Source organism: Brachyhypopomus gauderio, chromosome 13 (genome assembly GCF_052324685.1).
Source record: "Brachyhypopomus gauderio isolate BG-103 chromosome 13, BGAUD_0.2, whole genome shotgun sequence".
NCBI classification, from domain to species: domain Eukaryota; kingdom Metazoa; phylum Chordata; class Actinopteri; order Gymnotiformes; family Hypopomidae; genus Brachyhypopomus; species Brachyhypopomus gauderio.
In genome coordinates, this window is record NC_135223.1 from 11786620 (window position 1) to 11805115 (window position 18496).

Sequence of the window (18496 nt, forward strand, 5' to 3'; positions counted from 1 at the left end):
CGCTAATTGTTAAAAAAAAGTTTAACACTGCCAGTTTGCGCGTCATTTTGCTGTCTTCCGTTTTCTCGACCTTATTTTTCTCGTTTCGTGCTCCATCTCATCCTTTATGGCTTTGCAGAAGACCGCAGCTGTGCTATGAAAGAGGATCACGCGCTACCGTACTGAAGGATTTGTGGGCGCACAGACTCTTTAACTTAACTCATTTGTAAGTATCAGAAAGGCCTAAGGGCTTATATATATATATATATATATATATATATATATATATATATATATATATATATATATATATATATATATATATATATATATATATATAAAAGTATAACTTATATAAACTTATATATAAAGTGTATATATAACCGTGTATACACTGTGATGTGATCAGCATGGACGTAATTTTGATTTCAAAAGTGGGGGGGACATGGATTTGTCGTTATTTAAATATATTTGGTTTTAACCGTAAAAACTGGGGGGGACCAAAGCCGGCTTTTGAAAAAGTGGGGGGGACATGTCCCCCCCCGTCCCCCCCCCAAAATTACGTCCGTGGTGATCAGAATGTGCAAGATGAAATAAAAGGCATAAACATGAAAAGAACTGTAATGAAAAAAAATCTACAAGGAAAGACAAGACATTTTCAATATAAGAAAGCAGGAAAATTTCACATCATATTTGATGCTATGAGTACAATATTGTTTTTATTATTTCAGATGTTGGCCAAAGCCTGAATGGCAAAACATGTCTACATCAAAAATCTATATATGGCTTATTTTGGGTGAGTAAAATGACAAAGTGATTATAAAGTAAATTTGTTTTTAAACATACGATTGTGCAAATGTGAATGCATTTATGCCTCTAACTTTTATTAGATATTAAAAAGTTTTATTATAGATACTATTATTATTATTATGTTGTTGTTGTTATTATTTCTGAGGTTTAATTCCATTCAAGATGTGTTGCTTTTTTGAAAGAGTGCATACACATCTTGTCCTTGCTAAACTTGTTCCCTCTATATATCTCTATGTATTAGTTATCAAAATGTCATCATTCAACATGCAGAAACAAACATGCTATGGTAAATACTGATGACACTGATAGAGCGATTGCTTCATCGGAAGGAAAGCCACGCCCTTCGGGGACTAAAACAGCAACATTTGCAAGGGAGTCAGTGGGAAATTGCAGGATAATGTGTCTTGAAACAGCCCATGCATGGCTAGTCAACAATGATTTTTTTTGGCTTTGTTTCGCATCTTAAAATCAAGTAAATCCTTAGTAAGAGTTTTTAATTTTATTTGTGTAGAACAACATGCAACAGCTTTTTGCCATATTTGAAATTTAGTTTAAAGCCAATAAATGTAAGTGTGCAATGCAAATCAATGGAAAGTGCAAATCTGTATACCTCCATGGTCTGGGTGTGGCTAGCTAACTTTTGTCTATTTAGCTCTTTGTGCAGCCAAAGGTGGATGTGAAGTGTTCTACAAGAAAAGAGGACAGAATGTGATCATGAGCTGTGGAGATGCAGTCCAGAACTACGATGTGGAGTGGAAACATAACGAGAGGCTAATTTTACGTATTCTGGGCAAATCTGGACGAAGGATAAAAGGTATCAACTGTGCTGTTCGATTACTTCTCAACCTTTGTTTCCATGATGGGACTTAATTAAACAATGTGCTAACTTTTCTATTTAGATTTGTAAAGTTCACTTTTGTGATCTGCTTTTGATTGGTAAGGGATGTCTGGTGTTACTAAGAAAGCAAAGATAACAGGAACCGTCATGGAGATTCCCTCATTGGGCACTGAGGACGCTGGTGTCTACAGCTGTACTGGATACAACAAAAAAGGGGAAAAAACCACGATGCAACATACACTGCATATTGTGTCAGGTGAAACGAAGAGTCATTTCATAGGACCTAAAAAAAAACACGTTCCCGAAATGGGAGGAAAGGCCGAGAGCAATGTGTCAGAATGTGTTACAGTTTGAAACGATTGGGTGGTGCTAATGTGCTAGTTATTTTGCATTAAACGTTCCTTTTTTAATGTCAACAGACTAGACTTGTGTCTAAGCCAATGTTTAATTTTCATCCAGATAGAAAACATAGAAAGCTACCATTTTGTCATCATCTGTGAACAAGGCAAGGTAGTATATGTATGGTCTTCTCTCGCTCTCTCTCTCCCTCCCTTCCTCCCCCCCTCTCTTCCTCTCCCTCCTCACTAGTGATTACTAGCCCTGCAGATGTTGTACTCTATTCCACTGAGGTAACCCTGACATGTGACATTCCTGAAGACTCAGCGGTAGAAGTTCAGTGGTTGAGGCCACCAGAGCTTAAACCTTTCAGACACCGTGGCAAGACTGTGACACTGAATTCTGTGAACGTGACTGATGCTGGACACTGGGCCTGTCAGATCAAAGATGAAATGGGGGTGGAATTAAAGATATCAGTGGACATCACTGTTGTCGGTTTGTTTCCATAGTAGTACAACTAATGCTTACTTTTATGACACTGATTCTTTTCTTCTTGTAAAAAGTATTTTTGGTATTTATTCCTTTATAACCAAAGACAACAATAATGACATTGTGTAATAATAGTACTTAATATTACTATTACTAATATTTTAATATCTTTTGTTTTGAACTATGAATGTTTTGGTCATTCCATTGCACATTTCAGGTCCTCTTAAGTCTGAAGACATTGTAGTTCTTCCAGGCGATACAGCACAGCTGCCATGTTCCCTGCCTAACGCAAGCCGTCTACCTATAATTGGAGGAGGTTGGGTTCGTGATCCCCCTAATGGCACTGAGCTTCTAAATTTAGGAACACACGGAAAGAACCTACACTGGATTAGCAACATGTCTAGAATCATGCTGAGTGAACAACATCCCAGCACAAACTTTGGTGTGATGCTGACAAATGTGAGAACCAGTGAGGCTTGTTCATATTTGATTTGCTGTCTGTTTGGTTTTGCACTGTAAAATGAATTTCATCCTTGGGCTTCAGTTGTGTGTGTTCCACCTGCCTGCTGTCTGCTTCTCTCAGGTGCAGTCTGCTGATGCTGGTGTGTATATGTGCACTCTGACGTTTGAGGGTGGAAATAATCTGAGTGCAAGGTTGAATCTGAAGGTCGAGGATGAAAGCAATGCTGATGTTCCTGGTAAGCACAATAGCTGGTGACTTTTAGACCAGCTGACTGTCAATGAATCTTCATCAGTATCATATATATGGGCCAAAGTTACACAAGGATACCTTCTAGTCAACAGCATATTCAGCCAACCCTCCTATGTTCTCAGACTATGTTCCCACACTAGACTTACAGTTCACCTTTGAGTACCTAAATCTTCTGTGGTCCTTTGTTGACAACAGTATCACCATGTCATGCACTGGAGCTCCCTCTCCTAGTAAGCAGTTTTTATATGGATTATCCAAGTTAATATGAGTGGTCAATACTGGCAGTTTAAATAGATTATGGTTAAAGAAAACCATCTTAGAAATGTGAGTAAAGCAAGACTTTAGAACCACCATTGTTAATGAAAGGGGTATATTCTCACGGTCAGAACCGGCCCTTATTAAAGTACAAGTGTTGAAGATTAGTGGGGAGGTACCAGAGAGAAGAGGTAGGCAAAACTTGACATGAAAAATATGGATGGAGCAACCTGTACCAGAAAAATGTATAACAAGAGGTTCTTCAAGAGAATAATGCCGTTCATGCTAGCAGAAAACATTTGAGAAAGCCTTGCAGATCCATTGTCTTCTCAAGGTTGATTGCTTGTTAATGAGTTTCTTCAGACAGACCTATCACCATACTGTGCTATAGCTGAATGCAGACCTCTCAGGCATCCAGGTTGCTGCAGAAAGAGATTCAAGTTGCAGGAAGTGTATGCAGCCACCTAGAATGACTGCAAAGTGCAGACAATATCTACAACTCCAACATGCCTGTTAAGCAGTGGTTGATGTTACCAAATCTGTGACCAAATAGGGAAAACCTACTCTTGTGCTGTAAGGTGATAGCAAAGACAGAGGTCTAGGAATCACCTTGATATCAAATGCTGGGCTTCTAGGCAGATTTGGAAGATTACATACTCCATAAGCCATCCATCTGCTACTACCAAGTATGTTTTGGATTTTATTAATTTGCAAATGTCAGTAGTGATTTTTGTAACAGGAAACATGAAAACCTCAAAACATCAGCCTCCAAATCGTGACTGAAATTTCCCATGCCGATTCAAACCTTGTTGCTCGTTTCCTTTTGATATGTTTTTTTAATGCATTGTTGAATGTAGCACAGGAAACAACATCACCTGTTGTGTTGTGCCTATCTGTTTATGTCTGTAAATACTACACCATTTTTATTGCTATCCCAATTTTCTCTTCAATTAGATTTATTCACACAACCTACCACATTTTAAACACAAATAACACCCTTAATAACAATAATAATCCCCAACAATTTATTTCATACATAATGAAGTAATATTTCTGCTCTACTCTTCAGATCCTCTGGTGATTACAGCTTCTTCTGGGGGCACTGCAGAACTTCCATGTTCACACCCTGGTGCTGGTCATCCACGTGTAGTAGGAGGGAGGTGGACTCACAAACATCAGGATCGTTTTCAGTTCCCTGTCTTAATGAGCACACAATCCAAAGGTTTACACTGGAATGGCACAGGCGTCCTTATGTCGAAAGTCACGTTCACCGACAAGCAACTTAACACCAACTTTAACGTGACCCTGCATAACGTGAGAATCAGTCTTGGTCCATTGTCAGCGTGGTGTATATCTTCAGAACATATGGGATTCTTCCTTTCCAGGTTTGTGAGTCAGCTGCTTGGTCTCTCTCTGGGTCTCTCTCAGGTGGGATCTGCTGACACTGGTGTGTATGTGTGCAGTCTGATGTTTGAGGATGGAAAGATTCTGAATACTAAACTGAATCTGAACGTGGTTGAGGAGGATGTTCAGGTTGCTCCTGGTAAGCAGCTAGGTCCTTCAAACATTGCTCTGAGTTGCTTGCCAGTGAATATTAAGCAATATCACGCAGTTTAATAAAGAATATGTTGTCGTTTAATTTTCATTTAACCTTGTACTCTGTGTGCGTGTGTGTGCTGATGCTACTCATCAGATGTAAGGCAAACTTCATTCCTCATGGAATTTTGGCAGAGGCCTTTGCTGGGTGTATCAATGTGGGTGTGGGCTGCAGCAGCTGGAGGCATCATCCTTCTGAGTGCTGTAGTCATTGTCATTGTGCTGATTCAGAAGAAAAGGAAGAAGAGCAAGAACAAACTCATGAGGGTGAGTGAATGTACACACACACACACACACACACACACACACACACACACTGAAGCTCTATATTAGACACATCTTTCTTAATAGTAGTGCACCCTCATCACTGGCTTCAGTTTCTATGCAAATGACCAGTGCTGACTGAACATGCAGGCAGCCGGCCACTCTCAACACAGCATTTTAAACATCATTTGTTATTTTTCAATATTCCAACATGACACTAACGCCTGCAGCTTGAATGTGTAAATATTACCTGTCACTAACCACATAATACCTGATCAAAACTCATTACATTGCATGTTTAAGCCATATAGCAGAGACTACAGGCTAACTTGATTATCTTACTAAACTGCAGTGTTCAAATAACCACCAAAAACCTCGTTACAAAAGCCTTTAACAATGTTAGTTATGCTCATCAGGAGGGCAATGGGAATCAATGAATACATGCTCATAAAAGTGTTAAAATTGACTATTAAATTATTGTAAGTTAGATAAAACCAACAATTACTGATATGTTACTCTTCTGGAGAAAGCTTTTCAATCACAGTCAATCACAAAACTAGGAGCCATCAGCCAATAGCATTCATTGACAGACATGGCCATGAGCCCGCCCTCAAACTGTTAACACAGAGCACAGAGCAGCTCAAAGTATTGCAGTTGGCCAGTGAGAACAGCTCACATCACCAGAGAAAAATACAAAGAATGCCAAACATAGCTTGAGTACATATGATGACATACAGCACAGTTCTGCTTTTTGTTCTGCTTTTGGTTCTCGTGAGAGGGATTTATACACACATTTACAGTTTTCACACTGTGTTTTTGTGTCCTCTATTTGTGACATTAATGTGATTGCATAAACATCACCTAAATATCAGAATGACTAAATAGTGCATTTTTTCTTGTATCTGTCTTCATTTTTGCTAAAGATTGCATGTGAAATAAAAGGTAATTGAGCCTTTTCTTCCTCAGCAAAAAAGGGAAACAACTAAAGTCCATTCAACAACTACCAACACCCAGCAATTACTGCGGATGCAACATGAGGTACCATTTCATATCTGTTATCACAATACATGAGGTACCATTCTCTTATCTGTTATTATGAATACATGAGGTACCATTCTCTTATCTGTTATTATGAATACATGAGGTACCATTCTCTTATCTGTTATTATGAATACATGAGGTACCATTCTCTTATCTGTTATCATGAATACATGAGGTACCATTCTCTTATCTGTTATCATGAATACATGAGGTACCATTCTCTTATCTGTTATCATGAATACATGAGGTACCATTCTCTTATCTGTTATCATGAATACATGAGGTACCATTCTCTTATCTGTTATCATGAATACATGAGGTACCATTCTCTTATCTGTTATCATGAATACATGAGGTACCATTCTCTTATCTGTTATCATGAATACATGAGGTACCATTCTCTTATCTGTTATCATGAATACATGAGGTACCATTCTCTTATCTGTTATCATGAATACATGAGGTACCATTCTCTTATCTGTTATCATGAATACATGAGGTACCATTCTCTTATCTGTTATCATGAATACATGAGGTACCATTCTCTTATCTGTTATCATGAATACATGAGGTACCATTCTCTTATCTGTTATTATGAATACATGAGGTACCATTCTCTTATCTGTTATCATGAATACATGAGGTACCATTCTCTTATCTGTTATCATGAATACATGAGGTACCATTCTCTTATCTGTTATCATGAATACATGAGGTACCATTCTCTTATCTGTTATCATGAATACATGAGGTACCATTCTCTTATCTGTTATCATGAATACATGAGGTACCATTCTCTTATCTGTTATTATGAATACATGAGGTACCATTCTCTTATCTGTTATCATGAATACATGAGGTACCATTCTCTTATCTGTTATCATGAATACATGAGGTACCATTCTCTTATCTGTTATCATGAATACATGAGGTACCATTCTCTTATCTGTTATCATGAATACATGAGGTACCATTCTCTTATCTGTTATCATGAATACATGAGGTACCATTCTCTTATCTGTTATCATGAATACATGAGGTACCATTCTCTTATCTGTTATTATGAATACATGAGGTACCATTCTCTTATCTGTTATCATGAATACATGAGGTACCATTCTCTTATCTGTTATCATGAATACATGAGGTACCATTCTCTTATCTGTTATCATGAATACATGAGGTACCATTCTCTTATCTGTTATCATGAATACATGAGGTACCATTCTCTTATCTGTTATTATGAATACATGAGGTACCATTCTCTTATCTGTTATCATGAATACATGAGGTACCATTCTCTTATCTGTTATCATGAATACATGAGGTACCATTCTCTTATCTGTTATCATGAATACATGAGGTACCATTCTCTTATCTGTTATTATGAATACATGAGGTACCATTCTCTTATCTGTTATTATGAATACATGAGGTACCATTCTCTTATCTGTTATCATGAATACATGAGGTACCATTCTCTTATCTTTAATCACAATGTTTTTCTAACTATAACGATTATATATATTTAATGGTGTTAGACCCACATATACATCATATATGTCCTCCCAGTCTATGGTATGTGATTTACGCTTAATGGTAATGTAACTGGAAAATAACCCTAATGTGTTTTGTTTGATTTCATAATAATTTCTGTAAAACACTACATTTCATTTGCAGCATACTGTTTCATTATGCCTTCAACAAGTGCCCTATACAATGGTCCCATTGTGTACCAGTATGTACTTTGACCATTTTCTTCCAAATGTTTTCTCCCTAAAAGACTGAGAGGCAGCCACGCCCAGGACGAAGACAGAGGCCAGCTCCTCCTCCCAGGACACAATACCATAATGTAAGACAGGGTCAGAGAACTAATAATTGTTAAGAAGAGCATAAATTTGTACACTGAAAAGGAAAAAAAACAGCAAGTAAAAAAAAGTTCCACTTTTTTCAGAACTAGACAAGCGAACACATCACAAATATTTACAACACAAAAACATTTGTTAACGATGCCTTCTGTACACTGTAAGTTTAGTTTTAAAAACATGTTTAACGTTAGAGCACCAGCACTTTTGTTAAGTGTTCTTGTGGTCTTCTGGTTACGGACCCAATGTGCAAAAGGGAAAAGATCTGTTAAAATTAAACTTTTTTAAAATGACTGCATGTCTTGATCTAAGAGAAAAGGGAATGCATTTTGTTTTATGTATTTGCTGTAGCTTTGTATTCTTGTTATTCTTGATTTGTAGTCTGGAAAGTCCTGATGTTTTGCCTTATTACTGAGATGCTGGTCACTGAATTACTTTAACCCCTCAGGTTCACCGTGTGATAGACACTGATGTAGCAAGTTTTCATACGGAAAACTGTACTCTGAGCTTGTGATTAGGCGGGCCCAGCTCGTTGGAACTGGTTAGAAAATAACAGAAGAAAAAGTGAAACAGAAAATAACATGAGTAACAATCTCAATGAAATTTAAAAGCTTCTAGTTTTGATATCAGTTCATATTTTGGCTATATATTAATGCTAATAAGTCTTATTAATAACACAGGTCAACAAAAAAAATAAAAAAATTACTGGTGTCCAAAATATTTTAATGAATTTGGGGTATTTTTGGTGTGCTGATTCTGAATATGCTATCAGTTTTGCCAGATTGGCTCAAGTTTTTGAGATTTTTGGTATCTTATTTATAGCACTTGTTGGTAAATGCGACGCATCATCTCATTAATTTCTTGGGATTAGTACTTGAACTGAGCAGTTCTCAATATAGTTTTTTGTTAATTAGTGTTCTAAAAGTTTGTTCATAGCTTGATTTTTGCACAAACTTTATGTTGTTGTCTGTTTTCCAGTGAAAAGCATGAACTCATCAAGAAGAAGTTGTCTTAACGATCCAGACACATTCTGTTACATTTGTGGTGAATATACACTGCAAAAACATAGAAGAAACATAACAGACTTCATAAAAAAAGTGTATTTGGCCTATTTTAAATAAAATAAAATAAAATAAAGTTAATGCGCGTGTAGCAAATTACGTCTTTTTTTTTTACACATTTCACGAAAAATCTCAAAAACTTGAGCCAATCTGGCAAAACTGATGACATATTCAGAATCAGCACCCCAAAGTTACCCTAAATTCGTTGAAATATCTTTGGCCCCAAAAATGCTGTTGACCTGTGTAATAAGTCATTTATCAGTCTTTGTGATTACCCTATATTTGGATTGTTGATTTTTGACCAGATAGCAAGGGATATAGGGATGTGTGCATCTGGCATATAAATAAAGTATTTTTCTTGAGTTTTTCTTTAGTCTTTATGTTGTCATGTACCATTGAGGGTTCCAGATATCTTTTTCCTATATTTAGTGACCATCTTTAACTTTGATTTTATCTTTGACTTACTAGGGCTACTAAAAGAAAACTTGTAATACAGTTTTTCTCAGTCGATTTGGTACATCTCTCACGTCATGGGTTAATGTGAGAAATACAAACTTACACAGAACACAAAGTTACACATCACTGTATGTGGGTGACTGATAGATAGAAATTGGAATGGAATCGAATTTGTACAGCAATATTTTGTGACTGTATTGTTCACACTGCAATTTGTTGACAAAAACAAATCTGATTGAAATTCAGAAAAAGACAGACAGCTGACTGGAAAAACTGCAAAATTAAAAACTTACTCTACACATTCAACAACCTGAGCACATACAACCTCCTTGTTGAGGTGTCTACCCAGGTAAGTAAAAGCCTGAATTTTACACTCTTACTCTTTTAGTCAGATGGCAATTGATAATGTAAAAAACAACAGACAATCGTCCATGTACATTTGCAAAATGTACAAAAGCATTTGCAAAATGTTAAACACAATGAGAAATACAATTATGATGTGCACAAGTGACAAGGATATGTGGAGATTGAATGAACAGTTTTGAGAATTTCAATTCTGATCTGAGAAATGAACCAAATCAACTGAGAAAAACAGTAAAAAAGAATGAATAGCAGACTGAAACCCAATACATTATCATACTAACATGGGGTTCCCAATAACATTTTTGTGTCCTTTGTCTCAACATATACAGACAGCATATACAGACAGACAAACAATCGTCTGGTGTCGGGTATCCTAATGGGCCCCGGCCACCTGGGGGACAAACATGATTCAACAGCAAGACAACACGGAGGCAGCCAGCAAGGCGGCCTCCGTACCATGACACAGATACTTTTATCAGATTCCTGCCATTTTGGAAATGTGGAGGTCACATGAATTTGTCAATGTTTTCTAAAGTCTACATTTTCCATTATTTTCACTATAACACTCAATATGATGCATTTTGGACAGTGGATGTGAGAAGATGAGTCTTTATTGGTGAAAACTACATTTTAGTTTGAATGAGTAGTAACTAGTACTTTATGACCTTTGCCCCTAACTCACTGAGTAATCAACAATATACTCTAGCCAGGGCCGGAGTGGGACACTTTTTCAGCCCGGGAGTTTCATGCCCAAATCCGGCCCAAAATTATTTTCCCCTCCCAATCGGCCCAAACTAGAGACTGACATGAGCCGGCCCATCGGGAATCCTCCCGAATCTCCCGATCAGCCACTCCGGCTCTGACTCTAGCCCCAAATACTGAAACTGTCTAACAGTGTAATGTGTTTGTGTATGTGTCTTGTGTGTTTGTATATGGACTTTATCTCCCATTACAATTCTGCACATGACAATTCAAAAGATTTAAACATTTGGTGAATGTCCTATATGGGGGTAAAACTGTGTTGCCATTGCATCCTCTGCCCTTCTGATCATGCTGTTTGTCATCATCATAATTGTTCATCGCAGGAATAAGCAAATGTGGCTAAGGGCAAGGGTAAAGTGTATTCTAAAGACACAGTGAGTGAGTGGGAGAGTGTGTGTGTGTATGTATGAGAGAGAAAAATAAAACGTGAGAGAAAGTGAGTCACTAGGAAAACACATTGATGAGATTTTTCAGCATCTTTCTTTGATGAATCTTTGCGAGATTAGCAACAGCGTGATTTTGTTAATGTATTTTTCTGAAATTTTATAGACAAAAATAAAAATTTGATTTGAACCAATCTACATATTATTAGGAAAATATGAATTCTCTGAATTTTCTGGTTGTATAACAGCGATGATTTGCCTCTCCTAACTGTACTCCCAAGTCTTTGCACTAGATGAGGGTGTTCAAAGAGCTATTCTGTTTAAAGGTTACAACACGTATCTTTCCTCCCTTAGATTGTCTATTGTTTATTTTTTAAATCCCTTTCTTACTACAAATGTAGATACTTATGTCACCACTTATGCTGTAAATATAAACTTAACCTCACAAATATATCAATGTACGATGTCTCTGACACACTATAATAAGCAAAGAGACTGATTTTATATAAAAGATGACTGTCGCAGAATGAATGAAGGAGAAGGAAGTGAGCCTAGTAAAGGCACGTAGCGATAAACAAACAGAACCGGTAGCGCAGTGCACAAGCAGAAATGTACAGACAAGCGCTAAAAGCGCAGGCAGTCTATGAAATAGTGAGGAAGGCGTCGCTGCTCAAACAGCGCGTCTCCTCTCTGGCCGTCTTAGTAGCAAATAATGCACAGCACTAGATGGCAGAGGGAATAGAGAACAGGTGTGAGTGATAATGAGTGGGTGTGTCAATACGAAGGTGATTGGGACCGGGGAGTGTCCGACATGAGGGTATGAGAGCATCGACTTCACATCACATTCTTGCTGCTGTTTTTTTGTTGTTCTTTTATGAATCCGTAACATCATGCAACCAAGGACAACATTTAGTAGCATCATATATGGCACAATATTCCACCAGAAATCCATCCGCATTTTTGAATAAGGAAATATGTTACCTCGTCACTGTTTGCTGATAATGTGTAGTGTACTAGTGTAGTAATATGTGTCACGGTAGGCCGGGTCCGTTCCACAGGGGAGCCGCCCACCTTACATCACTCCGCCTCTGGTTCACTCCCTCGATCACAATCACCCACTTACTGATTATCACGCACCTGTCCCTCATTTCACTTACACCTTATACGGCCGCAGGTCACGGCAGTCCGTGCTGTGCGTCCGACCGGCGCGGTTCGGGAGTGAGACCTGCGTGTGACGTCATCCGCTGCCTTCTCTTCGTACGCCAGGGCTAAGTGACTCTTACGCCTTTTGCGTATATTTTGCTAAAAACCTCGGGCGTGCTACGCTCCTTTAGTGAGTGTGAGCTGTGCTTGGTTGTCTTTACGGAACCTGACATTAAAGAACACACGGGAATATTCATTCCGTCTGCTACTTCTGTGAACCCGTTACAATATGTTTTATGGATTTGTCCTGAGTGCATTTGAGACGGACTCAACTGTCTATACTAATTGGAGATCGACTTTCATCTTGGTGATCATCTGCTCTGAAAATGTATAACCCAAAATGTCAGTGCAGTTAGACTTGAATAGATTTCCAAATCTGTAGTGCACTATTTCCAAGTTCTGCAATTAACTAAGGTGGTGATTAATACATTTCTGTCTAACTTGCCTGATATGATATAATGGTAATGTGGTTAGATTCTGATTCATACTTCATAGCAGATGCTCCTTAACTTCCTGCCTCTTCACAAGACAAGGATGCTGTCTGCAGAACATCAGTCATAATACTTCACTGTAGTTATTTCTTTTTTAATTATTTAATTAAAAAATTCTTAACACTTCTGTCATTCTTACCAAATGTCTTGGAAGACAATTATTCCTTCAACTAGTTGAGGATCTCCAATCACCATTATTGCCTTGTCTCTGTTTTATCCATCTCGGTTGACGTCTTCACCCTCTCTAAATTTGCAGGTCTGAGAAACTCCACTCGCTAAAGCCCACTACACTGTCAACTGTTCTGCTCTTGTATCACAACGCTGATGACGTTTTAATTCTGGTCTTTTAATTCTTTTGTAGCTGCTTGACTTCCTTGCCTGTTCAAGCAAAGAAGCTGCCTTTCTTTTTTTTTTCCTCACCATTTTCTCTGTTGGTGCTATTCAGCATGACAGTACGACACTAAGGCACTGCAGGACCACGTGGGAGTCACAGCTCAGATGTCTGCACATTCTCACCGGTTACTTTTTCCATAATTTCTGTGCTTTTTTGTCGACAGCTTCTCGAAAATGGTCAGAAAACTCTAGTGTAATCAAATCACAAAAACTGTGTTTTCCAGTTTACTCATGTATTGTGGACTATAAGCCAAAGAGATGAATACATTGTAAATAATCTGGATTCTGTCTGTAATTCATGTGGATTCAGTAAACCCACTGCAGGTACTCCACCTTTTATCAGAGAGATTATCTTCAACTTTACTACTTAAAGGCATATAGGATCAATCCACTGCCCTGGCCCCTCTCACCAGATTCTCCCCTGCTATGACTGTATCTCCATGGCCCTGGACTATTACTGACCATCAAGAAGTCTAGGACTCTTAAGAATTACATAGAGAACACATGTATATAAGTACACAAAACAATGAGTATTACTTATCATTTCCATCACTTTGTTTATGTATTATTGTTGTCATGCTCTTAGGGAGTTTTACCTTGCCACTGTCACCCTTGGCTTGCTCATTGGGGCCTTGGACACGGACACTAGTAAAGCTGCTTTCAACAACTGTATTATACAATTATTTAAAGGCATTACATTTTATATATATATATATGAGAAAATCAGAATAGATAATCTATATGTTAGAGTAACTAATAACAATGGATCCAATATTAAGTGCACAGGCAAACAACTGCTATTGCCACATATATAGCAAGACATGGCAATGTGTCTACATGCTTATTTGAAAGGACACACAATGCAAACAAAGCATGGCTTAATTTAGCAAATATGAATGTCCTACACGTGTGGTAAATGTTCTTTATGTTTGTGGAAGCCGACGGGCTGTCCAATTCTTTCGTTCATCTAGCTCGTAACGGGGAGGAGGCGGGCAAATGTTTTAAAAAATTGAGAATCCACAAGGGATGCCGGCTTCAACAGAAAGCTAGATGTCTGTAGGTTCAATAAATGTTCAGATTGTTTCGTGTGTTAATGGTTCGTTACTGTAATTTTTTTTATCTTTCATTAAAACGTGTTTATCGTAATGTTCTTGCGCTTCACGGGTCGAAGTTTTTTCTGACTTCCGCCTTTAGTTTTCTCTTTCTCATACGCTCTAGTTTTGTAGACAACTACATCGGCTCTGAGAGTCACAGTTCTCCTCCAGTGCGAAGGAGCTTGTAAACGCGACCCGTTCAGCTGAGCTCGTTTGTAAGTATCAAAATATGACAATCGTTTTACGGGAAGTTATATTAAGATTTAATATTGTGTTGCATGTTCAACGACTGCAACAATGGTAGCCTATAATAAATTGAAACAAAATATATCCCCTTCAGTTTTGATTCCACGACTTAATTTAAATATTAAAAAAACATAATGTTGAATATTCAAAATTGAATATATATTGAATTAAATTATTTAAATACATAACCTTTTCTCTTAAATGTTCATGCGGGCCATTTTGGCATTTTTTCTTCTGGGTTACTCTTAGTTTCCCTAAACGCAACCTATGCTACAAAAATGGTCGAAGAAAGATTAAGTGTAACTCTATTTGCCTATAATAATAATAATAATAATAATAATAGCGAAGATCTCATTTTAATACGGAAAAGGTAAAGTATTCCATATTTCAACGGTTTGAAAGAAAGTTATGACATTTGCACATTGTTAGTTTTTTTTTTTTTTATCAAATAGTAGTTTTTATCAAGTTAAAAGATAAGAGGAGGTAACGGCTTTTTAAAAATTAGGGTGTTAGTAACTAGTTTTTGGTTGGATTTGTAATTTATTTCTACAGAAAAGTGCAGGGCCGGAGTGGGACACTTTTTCAGCCCGGGAGTTTCATGCCCAAATCCGGCCCAAAATTATTTTCCCCTTCCAATCGGCCCAAACTAGAGACTGACATGAGCCGGCCCATCGGGAATCCTCCCGAATCTCCCGATTAGCCACTCCGGCTATGGAAAAGTGTACATATTGATACAACTATACATTTGATATCCGATTGTTTAATGTGTTATGATTGTATATGGAATATTTGGATCCTGAATAAAAAATTACTTTGACTTGGCAGTTTGTTCAGACAGGAACATGCCAATACATCTGAAAATCTGATATGCTCCTATAATTCATTGTTTGGAATCATTTAGTACTCTTGTGAAATTATTTAGTAATAAAGTGCTTGAGCATCACATGCTGCATGGTTTACTTTTTTTCAAATCATGATTTGTTGTACTATTCTGTCAAATATAATTGCTCATGCTCCCATAAGAGAGATGAGAGATATGAATAGAAAATGCTTTTGTAGCATTTTTTTTTTGCTTTTGTATTTCCCTTTAGAGCAATATGAAAATTATATATTGAAATTTTAAAATGGGTTTTGTGGTGTTTACAGAGAAAACACAATTTGTGTTTATTTTTGTAAATCAAAATAATTAATAATTAAATAGTTTATCTATTTACCAATTATCAAATGTCTTTTGTAATGCTTTATAATTTAAAGTCTTCTTTTCTTATCTACAAAATGTAACAGAGCTTGAATGGACAGAAATGTCCGTGACTCAAACACATTTTTGGATAAGTTTGGGTGAGTACAAAAATGATGCTTCAAACAGAATAGAGCCAATGATCGCTGGACGATTCTTCCAAAATATAAAGTCTTTATGGTGACTCCAACTAGCTATACGTTTCTCTTTTTTCAGCTCTTTGTCTAGCTACAGGGGGATCTGAGAACATCTATGAGAAAAGTGGAAATGCTGTGACCTTGGACTGTGGCGATGCATTATCGAATAAGGATATAGACTGGAAACACAATGATCAAGTCATCACAAAATATTACAGCAAAAGTGGAAGAATTTCCAAAGGTTTCAGGCATTATCTTTATTACTTCTTATTTGCTGTGACATGAAACATTTGGTACTAATGCAGAGTAACAACGGCCAAATAACATATGAATTTAAGTGAAGGCACAGTATAAAAGTAGTAACCCTACCTGCATGATTTTCATTTTAAAGGTAGTGCTGCTGTTACTTCAAAGGCAAAATTAATTGCACCAAACCTGCAGATTTCCTCATTGGACCCCCAAAACAGTGGGCTCTACAGCTGTACTGGATATGACAACAAGAACAGCAAAATCACAAAGCAATATTCACTAAGTATTGTGTCAGGTGAGAGAAAACAAAAAGATCTTTTTGGAGGACAGAAAGAAACAGAGGGATGTGGCAGCTAGAGAGTCATGATAGAAAATGAATTTTCATCCTGTAAATTTCATCCTGCAACTGTAATTACATTTTACTCTGTATGGCAATTTAAACTTTCTGCCTGTTCTTTCCCCCAGTCACGGGAGGCACTGCAGCTGTGGTCCACTCCGAGTTAACCCTGACGTGTGACATTGCTGGGGACTCTCAAGCAGTCGTTCAGTGGCTGCGACCAGATTCTAAACTATTTGCACCTGGAAAAGAACTTAACATAAAATCTGTCTCCCTGGATGATGCTGGAAAGTGGACCTGTCAGATCAAAGATAAAGAGCAGGAGAAAAAAAAGATAGAAGTGGACATCACCGTTGTTGGTTTGTTTATTGATATGCATTTCTATTGCTCTTTCAAACATGTAGATGATATATATATATATATATATATATATATATATATATATATATATATATATATATATATATATATATATATAGTTTTATATATAAATAATATATAACAATATATATAGTTTTAAGTTTTACCTGCATTTTCTAAGAAAGCCACATTTACACTATCTACCTCGTTATAACTGAACAAAGACAACAATAAAAGCAAAGTTTATATTGAATTTAATAAATGATTTTAAAATGCTATTCTGATCTTCAGGTTTTCTGGAGTCGTCAAAGGAACTGTCGGTTAATCTAGGGGGCGATGTAGAGCTACCATGTTGCCTCTCCAGTCAAAGCAGCCTTCGTGTAGTAGAAGGGGGTTGGGCGCGAGACCCCCCCACTAACTACCTCCTCACCTTAGACACAATGACCGGCCTTCGCTGGAATAGCACCCAGGCTAAAACATCTAGGTTCAAATTCCAAACTCAGACCCTCAGCACCAACTTCAGTGTGAGGCTGACAAATGTGAGATCCATGGTTTGCTATTACAGAGTGTTTTGGGTTCTTGTTTTCCAGCTGTGCTCTAGTTGTGTGTGTTCCACCTGTCTGCTCTCTGCTTCTCTCAGGTGCAGTCTGCTGATGCTGGTGTGTATATGTGCACTCTGATGTTTGAGGGTAAAAAAACTCTGAGTGTAAGCTTGACACTGAAGGTTGTGGGAAAGGCTGTCTCTGGTATGCAGTAAGCAAAGTATTACTTATTATATTCAGAGTCACCAACATAATACATGAAATTCTAACAATAATCTGTGTTTGTGTGTTTTTGTGTGTATGTGTTTGTGTATGGACTTTATCTCCCATTAATTTTCTGCCCATGGCAATTCAACAAGTAATTCCACAAGGCAAAACATTTTGGGAGATGTCTGTAATGGGGGTGAGTTTACAGGTCTGGGTTGGCATAGTAACAGCCTCTGTCCTTCTGATCATGCTGATTGTCATCATTGTGATTATTCACCGCAGGAATAAACGAATGAAGGTAAGAAAAGGTCAAAGAAAATTAGAAACAGAGAGTGAGAGAGTGAGAGAGTGAGATAGAGAGAGAGAGAGAGAGAGAGAGAGAGAGAGGGAGCTTGAATGTGAGAGTGAGTGAGTGAGAGAGACTGAGTGAAACAGCGACAGAGAGAGAGAGATTGAGTGTGTGTGTGAGAGAGAGAGAATGAGGGAACAAAAAAGACAGAGGTTCATGAAATCTTTTTTCTTTTTCAGAGGAAGGTAAGAAAACTAAAATCTATGCGGGAGCCTCTTACACCCAGGAATTACTGCCAGTGTAATAGGTAAGTTTCAGTTTCCTCTTTTTCCTTTTTTTTTTATTTTTCCTCTATTTTTTTTTATTTTAAATATTCCTATATTTATATATATATATATATATATATATATATATATATATATATATATATATATATATATATATATATATATTTTTTCTTACTATAAATATTAATTAATTTGGGTAGCTTGAACCATGTAC

At 37.2% G+C, this 18496-nt stretch overlaps 1 protein-coding gene across 1 annotated transcript; it reads left to right on the forward strand.

Moving 5' to 3' along the window:
* Positions 1-88: 88 nt before the first annotated feature.
* On the forward strand, positions 89-18306 carry cd4-2.2 (CD4-2 molecule, tandem duplicate 2). The gene is made up of 20 exons (XM_076971389.1): positions 89-205; positions 711-775; positions 1442-1603; positions 1731-1883; positions 2216-2458; positions 2670-2911; positions 3036-3150; positions 4489-4733; positions 4848-4962; positions 5113-5282; positions 6246-6317; positions 8104-8182; positions 15922-15975; positions 16091-16252; positions 16403-16555; positions 16726-16956; positions 17249-17496; positions 17598-17703; positions 17859-18004; positions 18235-18306. Exons 2-20 carry the CDS (start codon positions 739-741, stop codon positions 18304-18306), a joined length of 2805 nt encoding a protein of 934 aa, XP_076827504.1. The 5' UTR covers positions 89-205; positions 711-738.
* Positions 18307-18496: the final 190 nt, after the last annotated feature.

Excerpts from the sequence above, each read along its gene's own strand:
- cd4-2.2 (XM_076971389.1), top strand. The coding sequence starts at position 739 with ATGTCTACATCAAAAATCTATATATGGCTTATTTTGG. Across the intron at positions 1,884-2,215 it reads TACACTGCATATTGTGTCAG|TGATTACTAGCCCTGCAGAT; the intron begins GTGAAACGAAGA and ends CCTCCTCACTAG. Across the intron at positions 4,963-5,112 it reads GGATGTTCAGGTTGCTCCTG|ATGTAAGGCAAACTTCATTC; the intron begins GTAAGCAGCTAG and ends GCTACTCATCAG.